General features: G+C 47.8%; 1 protein-coding gene across 1 annotated transcript in view; it reads right to left on the reverse strand.

Annotated features, from left to right (window-relative positions):
- Positions 1-20,562, reverse strand: part of RAB40B (RAB40B, member RAS oncogene family) — a 369,612-nt gene extending 349,050 nt beyond the window's left edge. Inside the window, exons 1-2 of the mRNA XM_086930598.1 lie at positions 20,432-20,562; positions 18,872-19,587 (exon numbers count right to left, since the gene is read on the reverse strand). Coding sequence (XP_086786724.1) covers positions 18,872-19,013 — 142 coding nt within the window. The 5' untranslated portion in view covers positions 19,014-19,587; positions 20,432-20,562. The remainder of the gene's footprint in view (positions 1-18,871; positions 19,588-20,431) is intronic.
- Between the last annotated feature and the right edge of the window lie 2,865 nt (positions 20,563-23,427).

Genomic DNA, 23,427 nt, shown 5'->3' on the forward strand with positions numbered 1-23,427 from the left:
TTGCTACATCCCCCTGTGGGGCCGTTCCTGCGCTGAAGCTGTGTAACAGTAGCGGTGTCATTGATTTAATGCATTCCCTCACAATTTCGCTGATGTGCTCACCATTCGTAGCTGCGTCCCTGTTCTCCGCGCTGGGTCCAGCCGCAGCAGTTTTGGCTCCAGGTGGTCGGGCATTCTTCTGGGGAACCTTTTTTGGCGGTGCCGCCTCTGCGAATTTGGCTGGCGTCTTCCTCGCCCTCTTGGCCTCAGGGGCGGTGTCCGCCTGACGTTGCCTGCTTGGCCCCTCGTCGCTGTCATCGACAGATGAAAAGCGGTCCATCCAGTCGCTCCCGTGTTCCTGTGATGCCTCCCGCATACTGCTTGCTGCCTCTTCGCGGCATTCCTGGTGCCCTTGCTGCTACCTGCTTGCTCTGGTGATCAAGGAATGCGGGGTGCTGCCGCCTCCGATATGCACCAACCTGTACTCACTAGCAGGGTGCTGCCATCACCAATATGCACCAAGAAATGAGATTTCTCCTTTTTTTTTTTTGGCGATGAGTTTGTGCTTCTCCCGGAGGGGAGGAGGCTGGGCTAACTATCTGCCTGCGTGCCCGCCTTCTCCCCTCTTCAGCGTGCTTGGTGGGCTGCTGCCACCGTTCTGCTTTGCACCAAGGTAAGCCTGTTGGCGTGCCTCACCCTAGCAACTGCCCCGTATCTAGGTCTGGGGCTGTTGCTCGTCGCTGCATTGAAAGGCCAGGGCTGCCTGCCCGCCCGGTTCTTGAATTCGCCGCGCCGGTGACACAGCGCTCAGCTCGGCTGGCTGAGCGGATGCGGCGGGGGGGAGGGGTAAACTGCTGCCGTGTCCGCCGCTCACCTCACTGTTCGTGGGCCCCCGATTCGGGGTCCGGGGCTTCAATTTGTGGTGACACGGCTAGGTCGAGGCGGATGCGGCGGGTGGAGAGGGAAACTGCTGCGCCGCTCACCTCGCTGCTCATGGGCCAAGCGGGGGTGCCGAGGGAGCTGGTCCGCTCCCGGTTCCTTGGTCGCGATGCCTTGGCTCTCCTCCTTCGCTCCCCCCTTCACCTCCCTCGCTTTACCTCCAGCGATCTGTAGCAGCACGGTGTCGGCTTCCGTCGTCTTCCGCCGTCGTCCAGTCGTCCGTCAACGATTCCTTGGTCGTGCTGCTCCCCCCGCTCCAACGATAGGAATCTTCCTGGGGGGAGTGGTCTTTTATACCCGCCCCCCCCCGCGCCGGTGGCCTTCGCTCGCGCCATACCCCCCCATTGGGCCGTTTGAACGTCGCTGGGGGCCCATTGGCCGGGGGTGGTACCGCCGTGTCTGCCGGGTGGGGGGGCTTGGGGGTTCCTCCCCGCTTTTGCACGCTTTTCGCGCTCCCCAAACTGTTCTGGCCGGAGGGGTGTGGGGGGCTCGGCATCTGTTATGGCGCCGGCCTCTGATGCCCCCGTTGGTGGCTGGCCTCTGCGAGTACTGGTTGGCGCAGTAGGGAAAAGTAAGCTCTGTATTGTAGTGCTGCAAGGTCGTAGCCTGTGACTGAAAACACTATGAATATGCACATTGTTTTAAAATTGTAGTACACCCCGTACAGGGATTTAATGTTATAAGGCAAGTGTTAACCTTCCATTCCAGGGGTTGTTCCACAGTTTAAAGATATTTTAGAGATACTCTTTCCTCAAAAGAATGACACTTGTAATATTGATATGCTTTTATGTACTTCATTGCTTGGTTTTATTCATGAGAAAGTATCACTCTAAGTGTCAAACATTTGGTAGCTGCATGTCATTCACAAGTGCACAGAAACCATGGAAATGTCACACATATGCAATCTGAAATGTTGGCAACTGTGCTTGTATTTGGCCACAGTTTGGAGAGGTTTCGCGACAGTACAATCAGGCCAGAGGTCATGCCAAGTTTTACCCAAACCAGTCCTAGTCGGTGCACTGAAAATGGCACGAAAAAGAGCCATTCAGTCTGCCATTGCTTATCATTCCTGGGCAAGGGCTGTGTCAGAGTAGCTGAACCGTTATTCCTTGCTATGAGAGGCTTTCGGTGAGAGCCATCTTTAGAAACTCGATTTATAGGTATGCTATTTTTGGCTTCTGCTAAAATTTTGCATAGTGCTTTGAAGACAAGCCCTGTCCTCAGTACTAAAAGACATAACACTATGTAACACCAACAATCATTGAGTAGGATGTAGCAGTTTGCCCAAACCAGGCAAGGAGAATCAAAGCAGTTCCTCATAGAGGCCAACAGCACTGCTAAACGAAGATGCAAACATTTATATGAAGGTCCTGGCAGGAAGGTGGTGCCCATGGAACTACTTAAAGTATATTCAAAAAATTAAATTAGTACTTAGAGGCAAGTTGGGGCCACTACTCCTCTTCTTTCGATACGAGGGCCAATTGGTCTACGTTGTGGGTGGAAGAATAAGTGATAATGTCTGCAGGCTGGCTCACTTGTTCGAGAAGAAACAGATTGAAGCGGTTCTAGTAGGGCTAAATGTGTAGAAGATGTTCAACAGGAGGAGGTGGTCTTTTTACTCAGGGAAGTATTGACCAGGTTTGGGTTGGAGACGGTCTTTACAGAGATTATTTTACTAGGCTAGCAGTCATAGCAGATCAGACTCAGAGTAGTGGTGAATAACATGTTTTTTACCCCCTTTAGGCTGGAGAGAGGGGCTAGTTAGTTATGTTATGTTATGTTATGTTATGTTAGGAACACTTATATAGTGTTTGACTCACCCGGAGGCATCTCGGCGCTTACTTAGTGTTAGAGTGGTAAAGGGAGTCAGATGAAAAGAGCTTTATTAGTTTAACAGAAATGTTTTTAATTGTTTCCTGAAGATATTGTAGGAAGGACATTCTCGCAAAGTAAGGGGCAGAGAGTTCCAGTAGGACGGGGCAAGGAATGAGAAGGTCCTGCCACCGGTACGACTAAAACTTATCCGGGAAACTTTTAAGAGGGCTATGGCGTTAGATCTAAGAGTCCGGGCAGGAACATGTTTGATAAGCTTTTTGCGCAAATAGTCAGGGCCTTTTTCCCTAGGAAAGTTGTAGATGAGGCAGATCTTAAAGTTCGAAGGCTTCCTGGTTGGGAGCCAGTGGAGCTCTCTCTGCAGAGGACCTGATGGAGAGCCAGCCGGGCCATTTAAAATCATTCTAGCTGCCGTATTTTGAATCACCTGCAATTTAGCAAGCTGCGTCTTTCCGGCTTCGGCCAAAAGAGCATTGCCGTAGACCAGACGACTGATCACCATGGACTAGACTAGGGTTCTTCGATGTATGATCGGCAGATAGGGCAGAATCTTACGCAGAAGACGCATGCTGTAATAACAGGAGCTGGTAACGGCAGCAATATGATCTTTCATAGTCAGAGAGAGATCCAGAATTATTCCAAGGCTCTTCACTGACTGTTTTGGGGAGGGGGCCAATCAAAGCTGGGGAGGCCACCAGTCATCTGTCCAGATCGTTGATGCTTTCCCCATCAACATTACCTCAGTCTTACTTGGGTTCAACTGTAGACAGTTCTCAGACATCCAGTTTGAGATAGTGAGCATGCCTGCAGAGAATCGAATTTTCCGATTCTATATCGGAGCCAATTGGGAACATAAGCTGGGTGTCGTCAGCGTATGAAATTATTTCAACCCCAAATTGTTCCACTATTTTAGCCATGGGGGCCATATAGACATTGAATAATGTTGGGCTCAGACAGGATCCCTGGGGTACACCCCTGTCCAAGCAAGTTTCTTCGAGAAGTATGGTCCTAACATTATCGTTTGATGTCTATCAGTCAAAAAATTCTGCAGCCATTTAGGGCCACGCCCCGGATGCCACAGGTATGGAGTCTCTCCACGAGATTTAGATGTGAAATAGTATCGAAAGCCGCAGAGAGGTCCAGGAGGATCAGGACGACAGATCCTCCGGGATCCACTACCTGCCTCAGGGAGTCGGTCACTGCCAGGATAGCGGTCTCTGTGCTATAACCTGTTAGGGCTCAGCGATGACACTGCTTGTATTTATTCTATTAATAAAATGGTGATCATAGTGAGGATTAATCCGTCAATAAAAGCCTTAATGTTTGGAGCTGTAGAACATAAAATAATTGTATTTGCGGAGTATATGAGACTATCTGTAGAATCCAAGGATGGTTGCTGCTGCTCATACTAGAGTTATTCAGGGCATTAGAGAAGGTTCTGGGGCACAGAGTAAACTCCTTTAAGTCAGTGTTTTCCCTCAGCCTGGCAAGAGTTGAATCAGACAGTTCAATAGACAGGGAAAGCAATAAAATATTTAGATCAAAGGTCCCGACCTTTTCAGTAGCGACTTCAGTACGATAAAACTTCTCCCAAGCCCCTAGTATTTTTTTCACTGAGAAATAGTGATGTCATGTATAACATTACACTGTGACCACCCCCCAGCAAGGATTATCAGTAGTCACCACCCAGGAATTCCAGGCGAGGTTACCAGCAGAAATGCCAGGGAAAGATTTACCAATATTAAATACCTCCACCTGACTTCTGAAGTAACATTAAATCATCACATGCTCTGGTGCATAAAAGAAATAACCACAGCGGTAAGTGTCCCCAATTCAGTTTGGATTACCATTCGGTTATTATGCTATAATATTTTTTTCACTGAGAAATAGTGATGTTGTGTATAACATTACACTGTGACCACCCCCAGCAAGGATTATCAGTAGTCACCACCCAAGAATTCCAGGCGAGGTTACCAGCAGAAATGCCAGGGAAAGATTTACCAATATTAAATACCTCCACCTGACTTCTGAAGTAACATTAAATCATCACATGCTCTGTTGCATAAAAGAAATAACCACAGCGGTAAGTGTCCCCAATTCAGTTTGGATTACCATTCGGTTATTATGCTACAATAATCATAGAAGTTACGTGGCAAAAGGCTAATGGGAGTTAACATGCTCCCTCCCTACCCACTGGCCACAGACCTTAGTTGAGGATGGGTATCTGATACATTGATGTTGATATAAGAGAAATGGAGCTGGAATGGTCTTGAAATAAACAGTATCCACAAGAATAACTATTTAGTACCCATATACCCCTTATAACTGGAGTTCACTATGCCAGGTGCAAGAACACCCCTGCTCACGCTGGAGTGAGGAATGCTGGTGGGAGTATGAGATTGTCAGATTCCTCTGGAAATAGAAGGTTTTGTTGATGATTTGAATTTCAACGACCTTCGCTGGTAAGGGTATCATTGTCCTTCAGGATACTGCTATTGTCGAGGTTGAAACGGCCAGCAGGGGAATAGAATCCTACACTGGAAATACCTCCAGCCTTTTGCCTTAATTGTTGACTGAAGAACCATTTCCTTTCCCTGCATTCAGAGTTTATGCCTCATTTCCATCTTTAGCATCTCTTCCTCCATGCGTTGTTCAAATAAAAAGGCCCGGAAAACAGGACGTTAATTTTTTTGAGCCGTGCCTCTGAATTTACGATGGTGAGGTGGAACTACCAGACTCTACGGATATATAAGCCATGATAGAATCCCATAGCTCAAATTCTGCTGAATCATCTTCTGCACTTCCGATCTTATTGGAGACCTGTGATTTTTCTTGCAGCATTTCAGTGAAACCTTGCTGTTGATGCTTTGGAAAGTAATCAGTAATCACAAATTTCCCGCCCATACCTTCACAGAAAATCAGTCGTATAAACATTTTAGGTTGAGCAGAAGCAGGGCAGGCACGGTCTCTTCAAGACATGCTGTATTTAGTCCATGGGCTTACAGCCCACCCATTGCCTTTTTATTAGTCCCTTTTTTTTAACTTGTTTATTGGGTTTTAACATTCATTATGACATTTTAACTCAGTACATTAGTGCAATATTTTATTAGTCACAAGGCAATTCAAGTACTCGCTACTACCAGTATACATTTTGCCGTTTGACAATTTCATAACTGTTCAGTCCGTGTCTATGTATAATATGCTGTTTCGCAATGTCAGTACTGTACAACCCATGGTAAAGAACTGTTGGGGGGAGCCTACACGTTGTTCTCAGCTAGTCAGCGACACTGCGTCGGGTGGAGTCTGCCACTCTGGGCGCACATGACTGGATCGCTGTTGTGTGAACTTCTCAGTGCTGTCATGTCAAATCGCACCTATATGCGTTCCCAATAAATTGATGACACAGTCTTCTGCCGGTCCAAACTTGCGAACTTTTTCAACTGTTGGGGTAAACTATAGGGAGAGGAGGGGGGAGGGAGGGAGTTTTCCAACTAAGAGTTAATGGGATCGCTCATATCCATGGTATTAGTCCTTTGGTGGAATGTGGAGGTGTGGTAGTATGCGTGCGGAGAAAGGGTTGGGGATTTGAGCCTCTGGTGTATTCCCTTTGATGTCTGGGGGGTGGGGGAGTTCTCTGTGCGGCTACTACTCAGGAGTGATTCTGGAAAGGCGGAGTCTCTCATGGCACCCTTGCGTCGGGATTGGTTGGTGGGACCGGCTGGGTCTGAGACTGTGTAGCTGTGGGTGTCTCCGGCGGGTTAGTTTCTTGTGTAAATGTATGTATTAGTTGCGCCAATTTCAAGGAGATAGGGTGTTTGCGGGTTCCCTTTAGTTCTTCCTCCCCGAGTGTCTCTTCCTCTGCTTTCCCCCATTTTTTCATAGCCCCTATTCAGGCTGCTTCTGGGGGCCCTGTGGGGGATCTCCAGTGCATGGCTATTCCCCTCTTCGCTAGTAGGATGGCAAGGGACATAAAGCTACATCGCACATTTTCGGTCTTCCGCCTGCGGAAGATCCCGAGAGCACATGCCTCCCATGTGGATATATTCGTGATATTTGTTGTTGTCCTAAGTGTCCAATGGACCCCATCCCAGTAATCGTGAATAGTGGGGTAGTCCCAAAACATGTGTTTGAAGTCTGACTCAGGGGCCTGACAACAAAGGTATGCAAAGTGCGTCTTGGAAGAACTGATGGAGACGGTGTGGCGTGAGATAAGCTCTGTGGAAGATGTTGAACTGTATGTTCCGAAATCGGGCGTTCCTGGAAACCTTTTTGGGGTACTCTAAGGCTGTGTCCCATTCTTTGTCATGGACCACTCTTACTATGTCCGTTTCCCACTTTTGACGTAAGGGCTGAAGGGTTGGGAGGATCAGTTGCCGCACAGATTTGCAGAGCCAGGTGACCACGTCCCACTCCCATGTACAAAACAGTATGGATCACTGGATGCGTTGGAGGCTCCCCTATGTTAGGGTCCCAGTAACGGCGGCTGCTATCTAGAAGTTGTCTATGCATTAAAAATTGCCCGGGTGGGAGATCGTATTGCTCAACCATCTGGGCATATGTCTTGAGCTGCCCCTCTTCAAACAAGGACTCCACTCCGTGACTGCCAGGTCAGACCATATTTGGAGGGCACCCGCTGTGTAGTATGTCTGGTCTTTGGGGAAGTCCACCAGCTGTAACAGAGGAGAGTACGAGGCCTATTCTTAGACATTCGATGTATTCTCATCATGCAGGTACGGGCTATAGACACCTGTAGCGGCAGAGTACGCACAGGTTTAGTACCCGGTAGCAACAGTCTATGGAGTACTGGCTGTGGTGTGTGGCCCTCTGTGGTGACTGTCTCCCCTGTGTGGCGCCCTGCTGTCCAGTATGACAGCCATTGTAGCTGTGCCGCTAAAAAGTATGCCTCAAACGCCAGTGCTCCCAATCCCCCTTCCTTCGTGGGTAAGTATAGTGCTAATAACGCAACCCTGTGTCGACCTCCCCACCTTATCAGTTCGGAAAGAAGAGTGTCCAGTTCCTTAAAGAAGGAGCGTTGCGGAACAACTGGGAGGTTAGTGAAGTGATACAGTAGTCGGGTGACCATTATCATTTTCGCTATTGCTACTCGTCCTACAGAGGCTAGGGGCAGTGTTTTCCAGAATCCCATCGCCGATCATATCCCTGGCAGTGCCTTACGACGATTCCCTTCATATAAATCCTCCGGGGTGTGGTACAACCGCACTCCCAGATATCTAGGTGCCTCCGCATTCTATGCAAGGAACTGAGATCCAATCTGCACTTCAAATGGGGCCAGGTGGGGACTCAGCGGGTATATCGTAGATTTCTCCCAGTTCACCTTAAGGCCTGGGGCCTCTGCGATGTCTCTGAGTGTCCTCCAGATAGATGCTAGATCTCGAGTGGCGTCACAGACATAGATTAATAAGTCGTCCACATACAAGGACACACAGTGCATCGTGTCTGCTAGTGGAATTCCCCATTCCTCACCCTCCCGTCTCAGGCAGACCGCCAGGGGCTCTACCACCAGGGCGAACTGGAGGGGAGACAGGGGGCATCCCTGTTTGGTTCCTCTTTCCACTGCGAACCCTGGGGACATGTATTTGCCCATTCTGACTCGAGAGGTGAGGCTTGTGTAAAGGAGCTTTGTGTATGCCATCAGTCCCGGACTGATGTTTGATTTTTCCAAGGACCTCAAATAAATATGGCCATAACAGGGTATCAAATGCCTTTTCGAGGTCTAATATTAGGCATGCCGCGTTGGAGAACATGTCTTGAATGTGGAACAGTCTGTGTATGTTTTGCAACGTGTTACGTCGCGGAACGATGCCGCATTGTTCCGGATGGACCAATGGAGTCAGGATTTGGGCAAATCTCTCTGCCAGTATTTTGCCTAGTATCTTGCAGTCCGCGTTGAGTAGTGTAATTGGTCTGTAGGAAGACGGGAGCGTTAAATCTCTATGTGGTTTTAGGAATGTGACTATCCTGTGTGGGATCCTGCTAATTCACCTCACTCGAGTGCGTCGTTGTACATGGTAACCATATGTGGGACTAATTGAGCTGAGAACGTGCTATAGTATTCAAGTGGAAAGCCATCCAATCCTGGGGCTTTGTTGCGCGCCAGCGCTCTAATCGCTTGAGTGACATCCGCGGATTTTATCCTTTTCTCTAACAGTTTTTTATCCGCTTGTGGGACCTAGGGGAGCGGTAATGGATGCAGAAATCTGGTGATTGCTTGAGGGTCTCCCTGTCCCGGGGCCTGATATATGTTTGAATAATAGGTGTGGAAGACGTGTAATATCTCGGGCTGTGAGTTCCGGAGTACTCCTGTCTGATCCCTCACCCCTGTGATTGATTTTACCTCTGGGTCCTGTTTAGCGAGCCAGGCCAGGAGTGTCCCTCCCCTATTGCCCCCCCGGTGTACCCTGGCGGCGTACACCCTAAAATTATATTTGCGGAGGTCCCTCCGTGTTTCCACGTAAGTTGTTTTGGCTTTGGCCACTTGTTCTGGGGTGGCCCACCGCTGTCCTCTTTTTTTCAATAGATTTGCTAGGGTATGTTCTGCTTCTTGTAGTGCCTTCTCAAGTATTCTGCGCACCCCCACTACCCGTTGTATGCACTGCCCCCTCGCTAAAACCTTGCATGCATCCCATTCAATTAACCGTGAAGATGCTGTTCACGCGTTTAGTGTGAAGTGTTCCTGAATATGTTCCCTGTGCTCTCGTTTGAACACCTGGTCTGTGAGGCACTCCCGTGGTCAACTTCACATGGGTATGGGGGGGGGGGTGAGGTGGTTTACATCGGAGGGTCAGCGTGTGTGCGTCATGATCTGATACCACCCTTCCTAAATAATCTGTGCGTTGTACTTCGGAGAGTAGGACAGTAGAGAATAAAAATCTGTCGAGGAGCACTCGTAAGTTATGGGGGATGGAGTGAAAAGAGTACAGTTTAATGGTAGGGTGTTGTGCTCTCCATGCATCTATCAGTGTCCAGTGTTTCACTCACAAGTTAAAGAATTCTGTTTGCCTATATATTGGTGAATGTGCTGGTGGAGGGGTGGGATCTGTCCAGGTCAGTGTCCAGAATACAGTTGTAGTCACCGCAGAGTATCCATGGGGTGAGCGTGTGTTGAGATAACGTTCCAGTGAGACGGCTCCAGAATGTGTCCTGTTCTATATCGGGAGCGTATATACTGCCTATTAGCACGGATTGTCCGTCTAATAATCCCACTATCATCGCAAACTGCCCTTCCTCACCTAATACTCACATCTGTTCTTTGAAGGGAGTTCCCGGCCTGATCCAGACCAGTGTCCCCCTGGCGAACGCTGAGTACCCAGTGGCACAGATGGTACCCCTCCATTTTCTAACTTCATGTTCATCATATGAGTGTGTCGGCTGTTTGCAGGGTCACCAGTGGTGGTGTCACCGAGCCCTCCCTGGAGGTATGCGCATCGCTGAGCAGCTCCTCCTCCTCTGATGTGAAGAGGTGTGGGCCCAGTTCCCCCTCTGAACTTTTGCCTGTGTGCCGGGTCACCGCCGCCGCCTGCAGGGCTCTTCTGCGCTTCGCTATTATTTGTTCCAGATCTGGGGAGTCCTTGGTGTTGGGAACCGATGGACGACTCAGCTGTGTGAGAGTGACCAATTTGGGCTGTTGTCGCAGCCCATTGGGGGGGGTCGTTGATTCTGCATGGCTTTGCGGTCGGCCAATTCCCCAATGTGTTGCTTCACCCAATTCCTCGCCTCAGCCGGGTTGGTGAAGAAATGCGTGGATCCTCCGTGGATGATCTTCAGGCGGGCCGGGATTAGGAGTGCATATTGTATGTTGTTTGGACGGAGGGTGCGTTTCACCGCAAGAAATGTGGCTCGTTTTCGTTGTACCGCCTGAGTAGTCCGGGAACAGCATCACCTGTTTGTCCTCTACTCGGAGTGTTTTTGCTTGTCTGGCAGCTCGTAGTACTGTATCCCTGTCCTGATAGTGAAGTAGTTTCAGCAGAATGGCCTGGGCGGGGAGCCTGGAAGTGGCTTCCGGGCTGGGACCCTGTGCGCTCTCTCTACCGAAAAGAACGGTGATAGGTCATGTGCTTGGGTGAAAGTTCTGATCCATGCTTCCGTGTACCGTATGGGGTCCTCCCCTCCACACCCTCCGGCAGATTAAGGACCCGTATATTGCTCCGGCGAGAACAGCCTTCCAGATCATCTGTCTTGCGCTCTAAGGACTTCACCTTGGTCTGTAGCTCTCTGATGGCCTCCTGATGTTTCTGGATTTGTGGTTCCACCACCTGTGGTGTCCTTTCTCCCTGCTTGACTCTTTCCGCCAGTTTCCTATGATCGTCCCGCAAAAGGTTGAGGTCCGTGGCGAGCTTTCCAAATTTACACTCCATAGTCACCCGGGATTGTTCTATCGCTGCCAGAACTTTGTTGAGCTTGGCGGACATGGTGTCCGAGTGCGTGGGTTCCTCGTTCTCCTTCGCCCCCGAGGGGCCTGGGGAGGACTGCCTTCCTGTCGCCAGGGCCGACGTTGTGACTATGATCCGTTGTCTCCCCACGTCCGTGCTGGTCAGATATTGATCACTTGTTGCGGTCCCTATGCAGCGAACTTGTGGGTATCTCGTAGTGGATCCGTCTGTCTTGTGTAACGTGTGGGCCCCTCTGAGAAAGGTTTGAGCTTTGGGGATGTCTGCTGCCGCCAACATCGGAATGTGGTCTATGCTGGCCTGCTCAGCCGTCTCTCCTCATCGTCAGGTCCTAGGGACACCGGATCTCAAAGGCCCTGCAGCAGGGAAGGGGGGGGGGTCAACAAATAGACTGTGTCAGCGACTCTCCTCTTATGGATTCCCTTGTTGCCCTCTGCCTCAATATGCCTATGGAGCGCACCACTGGCTCCCACCACAACCAGTGGGTACCTCTTTAAATCTTCCCAATGCCCATCAACTCTCAGGCTTCGTCCCCGTGTTAGGGGGCGGCCAGCAGGCCCACCTGCTTCCTGAGAGTGTCCTTTTGTTGTGGCTCTTATGTCCGTCCACTATTGCTGCTGGTTAGACTTCCCAGCAGATCCCATCCATGCATTTGGAGCTTCTGGTCTGTCACTCTCCTCTGGCTGTCCCCCAGACCGACTCCTCCTGTATACTTCGTCCACTACCGCCGCAGGCAAGAACCACGCTGCTTGGCCGAGGGGGGAAAATCGAGCCGCCCTTTATGTGCCGCCTGTCCCAGTTACCACCATCCAGTGAGCACCGCCATTTTGTATTTGGTCAGGGCCGTTTATGCAAGTTCGCGCCACTGTGGGGCCAGGATCAGGGGAAGCGCCAGAAAATTATTGTGAATGTGGGGGGGGGGGCCACCCCCGGTCCACCGCGGCAGTTTCCCGCTGAGCGCCCCTCCAAGTGCACACCCCCACCGCGTCTCGGGTGCCAAAGCCTCAGTTCCCAGTGCGGCTCACATCGGGTGGTTGGGGTGGTTTTCCATACACTGGCTGTCCGAGGGCTCCCGCCTGAGCAGGGCTTTCTCGCGTCTGGTTGCCAATTGGGGTCAAGGCTGTAAGTATGCGAGACCTCAGAGTTCCTCCGAGGGTACTCACTGCGGTTTCCAGCCAGTATGGGTCCCGCTCGGGCGCCTCCTCCGCTGCGGCAGTGAGTATCACACCGCGTTGTGTCCCGGGTCCGTTGGAATCTTCTCCCCCAGCTTCACCACTAGCGGGCGATGGGCGTCGCCATTTTAGTTCAGCGCTTTCTTTTGCGGGCCAGTTTCTCAGCATCCGCATCGGATGGGCCACAATTTCGGGCTTCGTTGGTGTCACTGCGGGCTCCAGCTCTCACTGCAGTCCTTCCCGCCGAGGTTTAGGCATTCTGTGCAGGGTTATGCCTTTATCGCGTGGGCAGCTGATCGGAGCACCATCTTGGCTGGCTTGGCCACGCCCCTTGTCCCTTTGACTGTCATTCAAAAATGCTTGCTTGCTAGTGGTTAATACTTCCTCTTTGTCCCTCCCTTTTCTTTGGTTTCCTCCCACAGAGCACCGCTTCTATGTTTATGTGTACATTTTAGGGACTATTTCTTTTTCCATTGATTTCTGCTAGTGTCACTGTTGTCGGTCTTCGGTGCTTAAGCTTCTGGGCCCGTCAATTAATGTCCTTGTCCTGTTCAAATACCGAGATGAAATGTCGGTCACTTCCGCCGCTGTTTTCAAAATTGCTTCTTTAATTTTGTCTGACTTCAAAGTGCAAAGATTTCCCCCAAACCCCTCCCGCTTCGCTGCTTGTTGATTAAGCGGGTCTCAGTCACCGGATCTTCAGGCAGCAAAACCTTGCAGCACAGTTAAAGGCAAGGCTTGGGCAACTCCAGTCGCATATTCTCCGACGCTTGTTTATATAATATGAACACAAGTGACCCGAAGGTGTTGGAGCGATTTACATTAGCACTAGTTACATTTACACAATGTCAGATACATTTGAGGGCATTTTTATAGAGCGCAAACTCGACTGACCCAGTCATGGAGATAGGCTTTGCCTTCACACTGTGTTAAGTTAGCATTAGGTTATTAGAGGTTTAAACGCCATCTTTCCTTTCTGCTGCTTCTGCACACGGCACATATTGTTATTAAAGCTTTTAGCCTAGTAGAATATTTTGCTTCTCACAAGAATAATATGTATGACTATAATATCAGCTTTGCTTGGTAAGCTATGTCTGAACAGTGAGTGCCGAGGCCTTCAAGGTTATTTTAACACAGTGGTTGTTGTTCGGTCTGATAAGCGCACGTCTTAGACATAACACATGTACAGCTGTGGCCTACTCTGGCTTTTGGCTCGTTTAATAATGCACTGCGCAGAGCACGCAGACACACTTGATGAATATTCGCATGCAAAGAGTTAGTGTAGAAGATGATGTGATCCCTTTCTACTAAAACCAGATGTATGGGGTCGCCCTGCTAAAACCAAAAGAGACCTTCTTTAGATATAATATAATATACTAGCAAGGGAGGGTAAGACTTAGATATAATTTAGCCTTCTTTCCTTTAGCATTTTACCATGCTTTCTCACTTTGTATTTTATGGAATAGTAACTATGCGATAACCTTGTTGCTTATAATATGTTTGCTTGTATTAGCTAAGATACTGCGCCTGAGAACACGACATTAGAAATAAATATTTCAAACTTGCACGTGTCCTCATTTACTCCTCGTTTTGGACTGGTATGTTAGTATAACGAAAGAGTGTTCATGTGTTCCACGTGACAGGAGGTGTTTTAAGTTCATGTTCTGGGTTATCTACTCATTGGGGGTGTGTAAGAACCAATGAGACACTGATTGCTAGTCTGGTAGCGGATTTTGGATACTAAGGTGAGTTTTGGCACACCCTAATTCACTGATGTTCCAAGTCTCTATGCACAGTTCTGTGTAGGAGCAGAATCCCTGCGACAACCCACCAGTATTGAAGCTATTTACAAAAATGGCAGGTACATTACACATGGTCGGGTTATTTTTTTAGGTGCGCAGAGATTAAATGATGCTGACGCCGTCCCTGTTTTTTCATTATTTCCCGTCTACCTGATCAATGGGATCAGCATTCGTCCCTCCCACATCGCTGCAAGCCCGCCCCCTCTGCCGCTTCCAGTTGTTCTCCTCCTCTGAGCTTTAATTTCAAAGCACACTCACAGCAACACTCCAGGGACAGTGAGAAATTCTTTATTATAGAATGTGAACTCCAGCGACCCAAAGGTGTTGGAGCGCTTTACATGAGCGCTAGCTACATTATACATGGTCAAATTCATTTTTGGGAACACTTTATAAAGAGCAAACTCGGCTGATCCAAAGGCATAAACAAGCACCTCTTTCTCAGCTCGTAGATGGTTGAAATAGTGATGTACGGCTGATCAAGGTATCCCATCAGACATCAGGAATTATCTAAAGAAATGTGGCTTTCTTGTCCGGTATTAAGCCCTGTTAGAGGACCACAAAGTAAACAGGGACTATTGGGCCTCTATAGATGGGGTTGAGGTTGTTTTCCACTAATGTTCAAAGGCCCATCCTACTATGGCTTTGCACACTGGGTCAAGTACAGACCCATATACACTTCAGTCCCAAAGTAGTGCTGGCAAGCCTTCACAAGCTTCTCAAGGAGGAAATGTGTGGGTGCTTGAACTCAGAGCTCAACAATGAACTAACAAACCCAATAATTGAATGTCTAACCCAGTCATTGGCTTTATAAAAAAAAGTCCTTTAAGCCAACGGTTGGACATAATACTACATTCTTGTGGCCATGTATGTGATTATGAGAGTATCTAGATGCTATCTCCCATGCGCACTACACCCTCATAGCTCCTTCACTGTTCCCTCCCACAGCTCTCTTCTATATGTCAAGGCAAACAGTAGCAGCATGAATTTAGCCAAGATATTGTCTCTACCACCCACAGTTCATAAGGTGAACTCTGGACCTTATTCTTACAACTTCACTGGTAGAAGAGTCTCACAATTTTTTAAGGTGAACATCTACCACTCTGTTAGGTACTCCCACGTTCTGGAGCAGCTAGGAAGAACCAGCAGGTCTTACGTTGCACGGGCAGGTGTGGGTCACAGCGGACTTGCCCAGCTGTTCGCTCATGTTTACTGTGCCACTGTCTAGCGAGGTCTGTAGAGGCCCCCACTGCTTGGATGACGGTGGTCCCTGCCACAACAGGCTCAGTTCAAAGATCAGACACTCGCAGTACAGCCGCGGTGTGGTTCAGACCAGACCAGATCATAGGTAGCTGCAGTCTAAGGGGTGTAGGGTCCTGCTCAATTTGGTCAATGCATGCAACATTCAGGCCAACTGGTATGCAGGTGAAGCCCTGAATGGGCCTTTCGAACTTTGGCAGTTGTGGTTACCACTGGGTGGTCAGCAGATCAGTAGTTGCATCCCTGCTGAGCTATTAGCATTCAGTAGTCCCAACCCCACATGGGTATTTAGCAACGACATAATTACGGCATTGCAGTACAAGTGTCTGGGGTGAGGGTAGCAAAGGCAGCAGGATCCTCCCAGATCGCTCAGAGGCAGTTTGCTTCCTGCTGGGCATCCCATTGCCATCAGGGACAGGCTAGCCCTCATCCTTTTCCTGGAAGGTCTCCTTCTACAGGGCCAGGTGGCTACTTCCCTCTCTCAGCAGACAAACAGGCTTCTAAATACTTCAGGACAGGAACAGGACTTCTCCAGCAGGAAAACCAGACCTCATATGATGATTCCTCACCTGTAGAAGACTGCTATCTGAAGGCACCATCACTAGTGACACAGCAGTCCACTGAGTACTCCGTAGCACTCTCTTGCTTTATAATAGAGAACTTGTAACATGAACGAAGTAAGGTAGTTTATGCCTCACTTTTATTTACCACTACCAGATAGGAGATATGGGTCCAAGATTTCAAACTGCAGAACAAGTTTAGGTGGTCATTCATTCACGGGCCATTCTCATGCTGTTCTCCAGACACAGCCATTGTGTATAGGGAGGCTTCCACACAACAGGAAGCACTGACGCTATCTTGATCCTAGTGCACCCACAACAGAGACACAAGGAGGTGTGAGATGTATGCACCTGGCTATTATCAGCCCAATTTAATGAATAATCATGAAAACACAAAATGGGCAGGCCTCACCTTGGGACTTTCCTAACAGAGTCTGCCGTCACACCCTTCACACCTTTCATCCACCATATGGCAGTGGTCAGGGAGACTCATCAGTTACTCCTTGCTAACCAAAAGGCCTCAGAGAATATCTGAAGAAGCTTATCTCCCTTCCTCTCATTCTGTGACTAGGTCTTGTTCCATGTGCAATAATATAAGCAAAACACTTCCATTGTCAAGGAGAAAAGTCCTTGTCCTCAGTCTTGAGCTATTATTATTATTATATTTCTTATATAGCGCCAGAATCGACCCCCGAAGGGGTATCTCCGCACTTGCCTTTGGAACCCGTCCTGGTTTTTCCCTGTGAGATAGCCCCTACAGGGCATCCCCAAGGTGAAAGCCAGGCATCCCGCCGCGGGGGGCCGTTGTGGAGATTAAGCAAGCTTAATGCCCAGAGTAGCAGAATGTGAACCCAAGCGAGAATTATCGAGTCCATGGACATTTGAGCTCAAGACCCTGCCGCGTCGGGAATTGAACCCTGGTCCCGGGTCTGACCTCTGCTTCAGGGTCTGCCTGCTCTAAGCAGTGAGCCACACTTCTCCACTATACTCATATAATACATGTGCTACGTTGACTATACACACAATCACGATAAACATGCACTCTGGATGCCAGTACTAAGTCTGATTAAGCGTAAAGAGGTGGAACTTTACAAGAGTGGGCCAGTAGGCCTCAACTCGTGTGACCCAGATAAAAAGGTCTGGTTACATTAGTGACTCTTTAAACACAGCATGCTGCCACCAATGCTCTAAGTGCAATCTGCGGAAGGACAGCAATCGAGCTGAGGCAATCAGTACTTGATCTATCATCAAGCTGAAAGAAAAAAAAAGAAGCCAGCCTCCACTGGCCAATTAGAAGGCCACAAATGAGAGTGACAATGAAGCCAGAGAATATTAAGTAATGGGCAGGCTGTAAGCCCCTTGTTATTTACAATATCTCATGCAAACAAGACAGCATACAGAGCAGGTGGGTTGTCGCAGAGACCTAATGAAGGAACACTTGGTCCAGCCCTCCAGATCACAAGTAAAATCCAGAATCTCTCATAGTCATGGCCAGGAATAGGCCTCAAACTAATGCTACACCAGGGCTAAATATAAAAAGTCAAGAGACCAGATACACGCAGTCAGGCACCCAGGGCAGGGAAACACAAATATGTACAAAGCAAGGGAGAGAAGGACATTCCAGTTCCAGCATCTTCAAAGCAGCAAAAAGAATATTTGGCATCCGCATCAGCCGAGTATCTGCAATAGGACAGACCACCCAAATGCAGTACAAACCGCCAAAGAGGAGGATGTCTAGCCACTCTAGCATAAAGATAGAGCAGGATCAAGAAGTAGAGGTTGTTTCTGTCACTGTTGAGGAAGGCTTGACGTCTACTTGAAGAGAAGCTATCCTTGTGCTTAAGACTGATCTGAAAATGAATTGGCAGTTCTATGGAGATTGTTGGTGACCTTCTCCTCTATATGGGTGTAGGCAGCTTTCTCAGCAATTCTTCCTGTGAAGGGAAGAAAGATCAAAAGGCAGAAGTTGGTGAGGTCTTTAGGATCCATGGTTTGTTTTCCAGTAGGGATAGGATCTGCTCTGTCTAGCTTTAGGACAACTAGGAAGTGGCCTTGGTTGATTGGTAATGTTCAGAGGTGTTAGGAGAGAAGAATTATTTTTCAAGGTGAAAGTTCAGATGGCAGCCGGGTGGTTTTATAGAAGTAACTATTCTTGTAAGTGAATCTATATTGAAAGGAAAGAATGAAGATATGCACAAGCGAAGTTCCATGGAGTATGCCTCAAGCAAAAATAAGGAGTGCCCCACTACGACTGTGCAAGGGCATTTTCACAAAACTTTCAATAATACAGAAGGAGCACTGCAAACAAGTCCGCCCATTTCAGCAATGCACTAAGAGAATTTAGAACAATCAGCTTTTACAGCGCGTAATTTGAGCTGGTGGAACCCACCGGCAATCATTTTTGGGGACCAGCACTAATGATTCCTTTTCAGATTTTGATCCAGTGGAAGAGAGAGAAAAACATGCCAGGAGGAAGAGAAAGAAGGAAAAATCATAACAAATGGATAAGGCTGGGATGAAAAAAAAAACTACAAAAGTAAGATTAAGGGGCAGGGATTGTCTGGAGGTGAATTAAAGAGGCATGAGGTGAAAACAAAACTTTGTAATCTTTGTATTAGGCACTAGTACGTTCAATCTGGTGAGCTGCTGCCATCTGGACAAAACTTGGGCCCCAGCCCTTATTCAAATTAAGCACTGTCAAATAACCAAAAGTTTGTGATCCTAAACATATCCTTTTTTTTTATTTGTCATCAATGTAAGAACGTAGAAAACATTAAGTAGTAAAGATAACGTAGGCATACCGAATACATGCAAGGGGTACTCATGAATTAATGCAAGCGCAAGAGAATCTAAAACGATGCAAGATGCATGCCTAAAACGATAAAACCATTGACGTGTTATGTACATGCGACAGTACTCACCCATGTTGTAGCCATAGGGTGACTCCGTGGCTCCATCTTGCAGGCTGGCCAAAATCTCCCCTTTGCCCACATCACTGTCTCCGACCAGCAGAAACTTGAGCAAGAAATCGTAAGGTTTAACGGGGCTTCCGCGGTGGGTCATACTCTCCAAGGAAAAAGTAATTAAAAATGCAAATAGTCTGTCTTTTTAGCCCACTGTTGAAGGTGACGTAAGGGGCACCGCCATCCTGAATCCTGGGGATATGTGAACATGCATGGGCATGTTTAACATAAGATCCGATCAGGCTTTGAAAGTAATGTGGCGTGTACGATGCAAACCAGTTAGCGTTTTCCCAAATAATTGCTTAGATTAGAGTCAGGATGTTTTGAATTATACAAATGTTCATGATCCTCTCTCCAACAACGAGGCATTGGTTTTTAATGATAATCACTGCGTCCTTAACTTCAGATGTGTGTTTTCTGCACCTACAAACCTTGAATAAGTTGGAAGCGAAAAACCAGCGCCTTACCGAGGTCCAGTATTTTTGCTAGTCGGTAGTAGATCACGCACAACACCGGCACCACTGCTGCCCCTCCGTTTCACCTTTAAGCTTTCAGGACAACAAATAACAAAATCCAAGGAAGTGTATTTATTTATCAATGGTGTTTTGTGTAGCGCCACTTGCCGCAGGCTGCCATCATGAAACTCTAGATTTCGGATCCAGTTTGACAAACTTCTAAAAAAAAAAGTGAAGGGTAGATTTTACAGAGAGCGATAATGACATGAACGGTCACATATTCAGTCCAGCCTACGCGTTAGGGTGACTGGGTCAAAGTCAAGTCAGGCAACTCTCGACTGGTCTAACACTATAAAGTACACGAGCACACACAAGGATGAGCTGGGTACGGGTGACTCGTTGATGCACTGTCTGAAGGGGTATCGTCTACTACTGTTGTGGCGCTGGGTGGCCGGTGGGAGACTGAGTACCTTTTTCCCCACCCCATAGGAATAGTGTGTCGCACACACATGCGTTTGTACTCAAGCAAGTAGGTCACACGTCGGAGGAGGTCGTTCCCCCGTTGGAGAAGGGTCTCTAGGTGGAGGCAGCAGTGAGTCATCCGCGGGAATGGGCCACACCTGGGAAGGGGTCACCCAAGGTGGTGAGGACGGTGGGAGTGGGTCTATCGTAGGAATAGCTTGCCCGTGGGAGAGGACCGTATGCGAATTACCCACGAAAGCAAGTCCCCAGAGGGAAACCCTCGAAAGAAGGTGACACATGGGAACGGTGCGTCTTTGAAAAAAAGCTCACAGCTCGCTTCCTCAACACTGACGGATGTGGGGCTCCTAGATCAGGGAGGATCTAAACAAGTGTAGATGTCTCTTCTCCCCGCTGATCAGCCCGCACCCTCAGCTCTGCCTGGTGCGTCTCCCGCTGGTAAATGGAATCTGCTGCCTCCGAAGCCCCGGGGTCTGTAGGCTTTAAGCAGTGACGCGGACCCTGCACTCTCTCCCAGACTTTCCCCTAGAAGTATAAGCAGCTCGCCTATCCCGCAGGTACGCCGCTACTCCGTCCAACTCACCTCCACACGAAGCAAATACACCGTGCCTTCTGACCGCAGCTCCCACGAAGCTCTGACAGCTACAGTCACGCCCCTGTATACGCTGATTGGCTATCTGCCCAGTTGCTAAGGAAAATTCACATACGCCATTGGTGACCAGGATCATCCATCATTGGCCATGGCCCGGCCCGCTTTGAGGGAGCTGGAGGGAATTGGGAGTGCTAAAATAATATGAGGGCGTGGTCGGGATTGTTTACAAACGCGCGTGCGACCCTCCCGCTGCACGCGCACCGCCCCTAACTAAGCATGCGCAATATAGCGTAATCTATCTTGCTGGTTGCTATCTCGCAGTTTCCTGTACCGTCACAACACTTCGCGTTAGTAGGCAGAGTGCGCGTGGCCCGCTGCTATTGCCTCTGGTGTTGAAGTCGCGGATTTAATCTTAAATTAAGCATATCTAATCAGATTATATAATCATAGTTATTTTTCTTTCTTAAAAAAAAAAAATATTTTTATTCACTGCCAAATTTATCATAACTTTGCTTCATACGTCTCCAGCTCAGTGTAATAACAATGGTACAGTATGCACGTATAACTGAAACAGAAATGACAGTGCAGATTTTCATTTTCAAGCAGCTTGATCCCCAAAACAATAATCCCCCCCGCCCAGAACCCCCTACGCACTCTTAAGTAGATCGTCCGGGTGTTTCTCGATGTATTGAGGTACTTCCATGCATTACAATGATATGGTTATTTTTCTTTCAACCATTCGCATACTCATTAAGATATTTAACTGAAAGATTTCCTAAAATGGCAAACTACATTTGAGAGTGTGTGTATTATATGTATAAAGACGAAAGTGCATGGCCAACCTCGCTGAAGTTTGTTCATTTGATTTGTCCCATAAATTTCCTTTGCTTTTGTCAAGCTTTTTATCAGGGCACGAGTCAGGGGTCCACGTGGGTGAAGGCGTCCCCCCACCTCTTTCGCAGGGTGGATGCGGTCCACTCTGCCAAGAAGTTTGGCTCCATGAAAAAAGATGCTGAATTCGTCCCGGTGTAATTTCCAAACACCGGGACACATTCAGCAGCGCCTTGTAGTAAGATCCAGGGGGAAATATTCAAAGATAAAGAATATAAGAGACGATTTAAAGAATAAATGTAGAAGATTTAATTCTTATCAAAGACCCACAACTGTTAACATTGAAGTCCTATGACAATCTGAGGATACACAAACAACAGTTGATGGACAGAATGCAGAACAATGTCATACTTTCACCCCACTTCAGAGATCTGGGCCTAAATCCATCGTTTTTTTGCACTCCACACCACACCAGTTCAGACATGGCCATATGCAAATCAGCTTTGACCCTGTGCCTCATGGGAGCAGTCCAGCCTGAACTACCAAGCAAAGTCTTCCCTGGACCGGATTCAAGCATCCTAGGACCGGTTTCTGGCTATCAGCTGTCATCAGCCAGGATAGCTTGACTCCAGTGGTGTGGAGAGCACGGGACTCACGTCTGAGCATACCCATCCCACTCGGGGTGACAAATGCAAAAACAACAGTTGATGGACAGAATGCAGAACAATCTCATACACTCACCCCAGTACAGAGATCTGGGCCTAAATCCATCTTTTTTGTGCACTACACACCACCCCAGTTCAGACATAACCATATGCAAATCAGCCTTGACCCTGTGCCTCATGGGAACTGTCCAGCCCGACCTGCCAAGGCATGTCTTCCCTGGACCGGAATCAAGCATCCTAGGACCGGATTCTGGCTATCAGCCAGGATAGCTTGACTCCAGTGGTGTGGAGAGCACGGGACTCACGTCTGAGCATACCCTTCCCACTCAGGGTGACAAATGCAAAAACAACAGTTGATGGACAGAATGCAGAACAATATCATACATTCACCCCAGTACAGAGATCTGGACCTAAATCCATCGTTTTTTTGCACTCCACACCACCCCAGTTCAGACGTCATATGCAAATCAGCCATGACCCTGTGCCTCATGGGAACAGTCCAGCCCAATGCCGTCCACCCTGCCAAGAAGTTTGGCTCCATGAAAAAAGATGCTGAATTCGTCCCGGTGTAATTTCCAAACACCGGTACACATTCAGCAGTGCCTTGTAGTAAGATCCACGGGTAAATATTAAAAGATAAAGAATATGAAAGACGATTTAAAGAGTAAATGTAGAAAATTTAATTCTTAACAAAGACCCACGACTGTTCACATTAAAGTCCTATGACAATCTGAGGATTCACTACACACTAGAATACAACTGTGTCACTAGGAACTTCTAAGGTTTAACATTCCTTAAAGATGCAATACACTTAAATATAAAAGGGAATCAACTTTCATACTACATATCTCCTTTTTTTTTCCAGGAGGAAAGAACAAACTAATCTACCATACACAACTATTAAAAAAACATTAGAATAAATAATAAATAAATGCAATACATAAGAAAACGAAATTAACATTAAAACGAGCTAGAGAAAAATATAAATCAATACATTAGTTCATTACAGAATCACGAAAACGTAGTGGTGCAGATCTTACTCTCCCACTTCCATTTATTCTACTCCTATCCCCCTCTCCTTCATGAGATGTTAAAGGAAGAGAAGTAGGATTAGCAACAATCTTTTTTGAATCCCCTTCACCAAAAGATGAAGAGGACCCTAAAGAAAAATCAGAGAGACAATTTGGAAACTGAGTATTTTGTATACCAATATTGTCACACACGCCAAACCAATCTGAATTGGAATCACTAATAACATTTGAATCACGTTTATTATCACAAATAATATCAGCTTGTTTTGGGGTTATTTTGATGAGGACATTTTTGTTCCACCACCCTCTATCCTGTAGAAGTACTGCCATACGTGAAACCTTCAGGACTTGAACATGAGCTGAAAATTTTGATTGACCTTTAGAAATTTTCGTGGGTTTCCTCATAATAACCCAATCTCCAGGAAATAAAGGTTTGTCATTGACATGCATACGTTTATCA

The sequence above is a fragment of the Lissotriton vulgaris genome, chromosome 7, assembly GCF_964263255.1.
Source record: "Lissotriton vulgaris chromosome 7, aLisVul1.2, whole genome shotgun sequence".
Lineage (NCBI taxonomy): Eukaryota > Metazoa > Chordata > Amphibia > Caudata > Salamandridae > Lissotriton > Lissotriton vulgaris.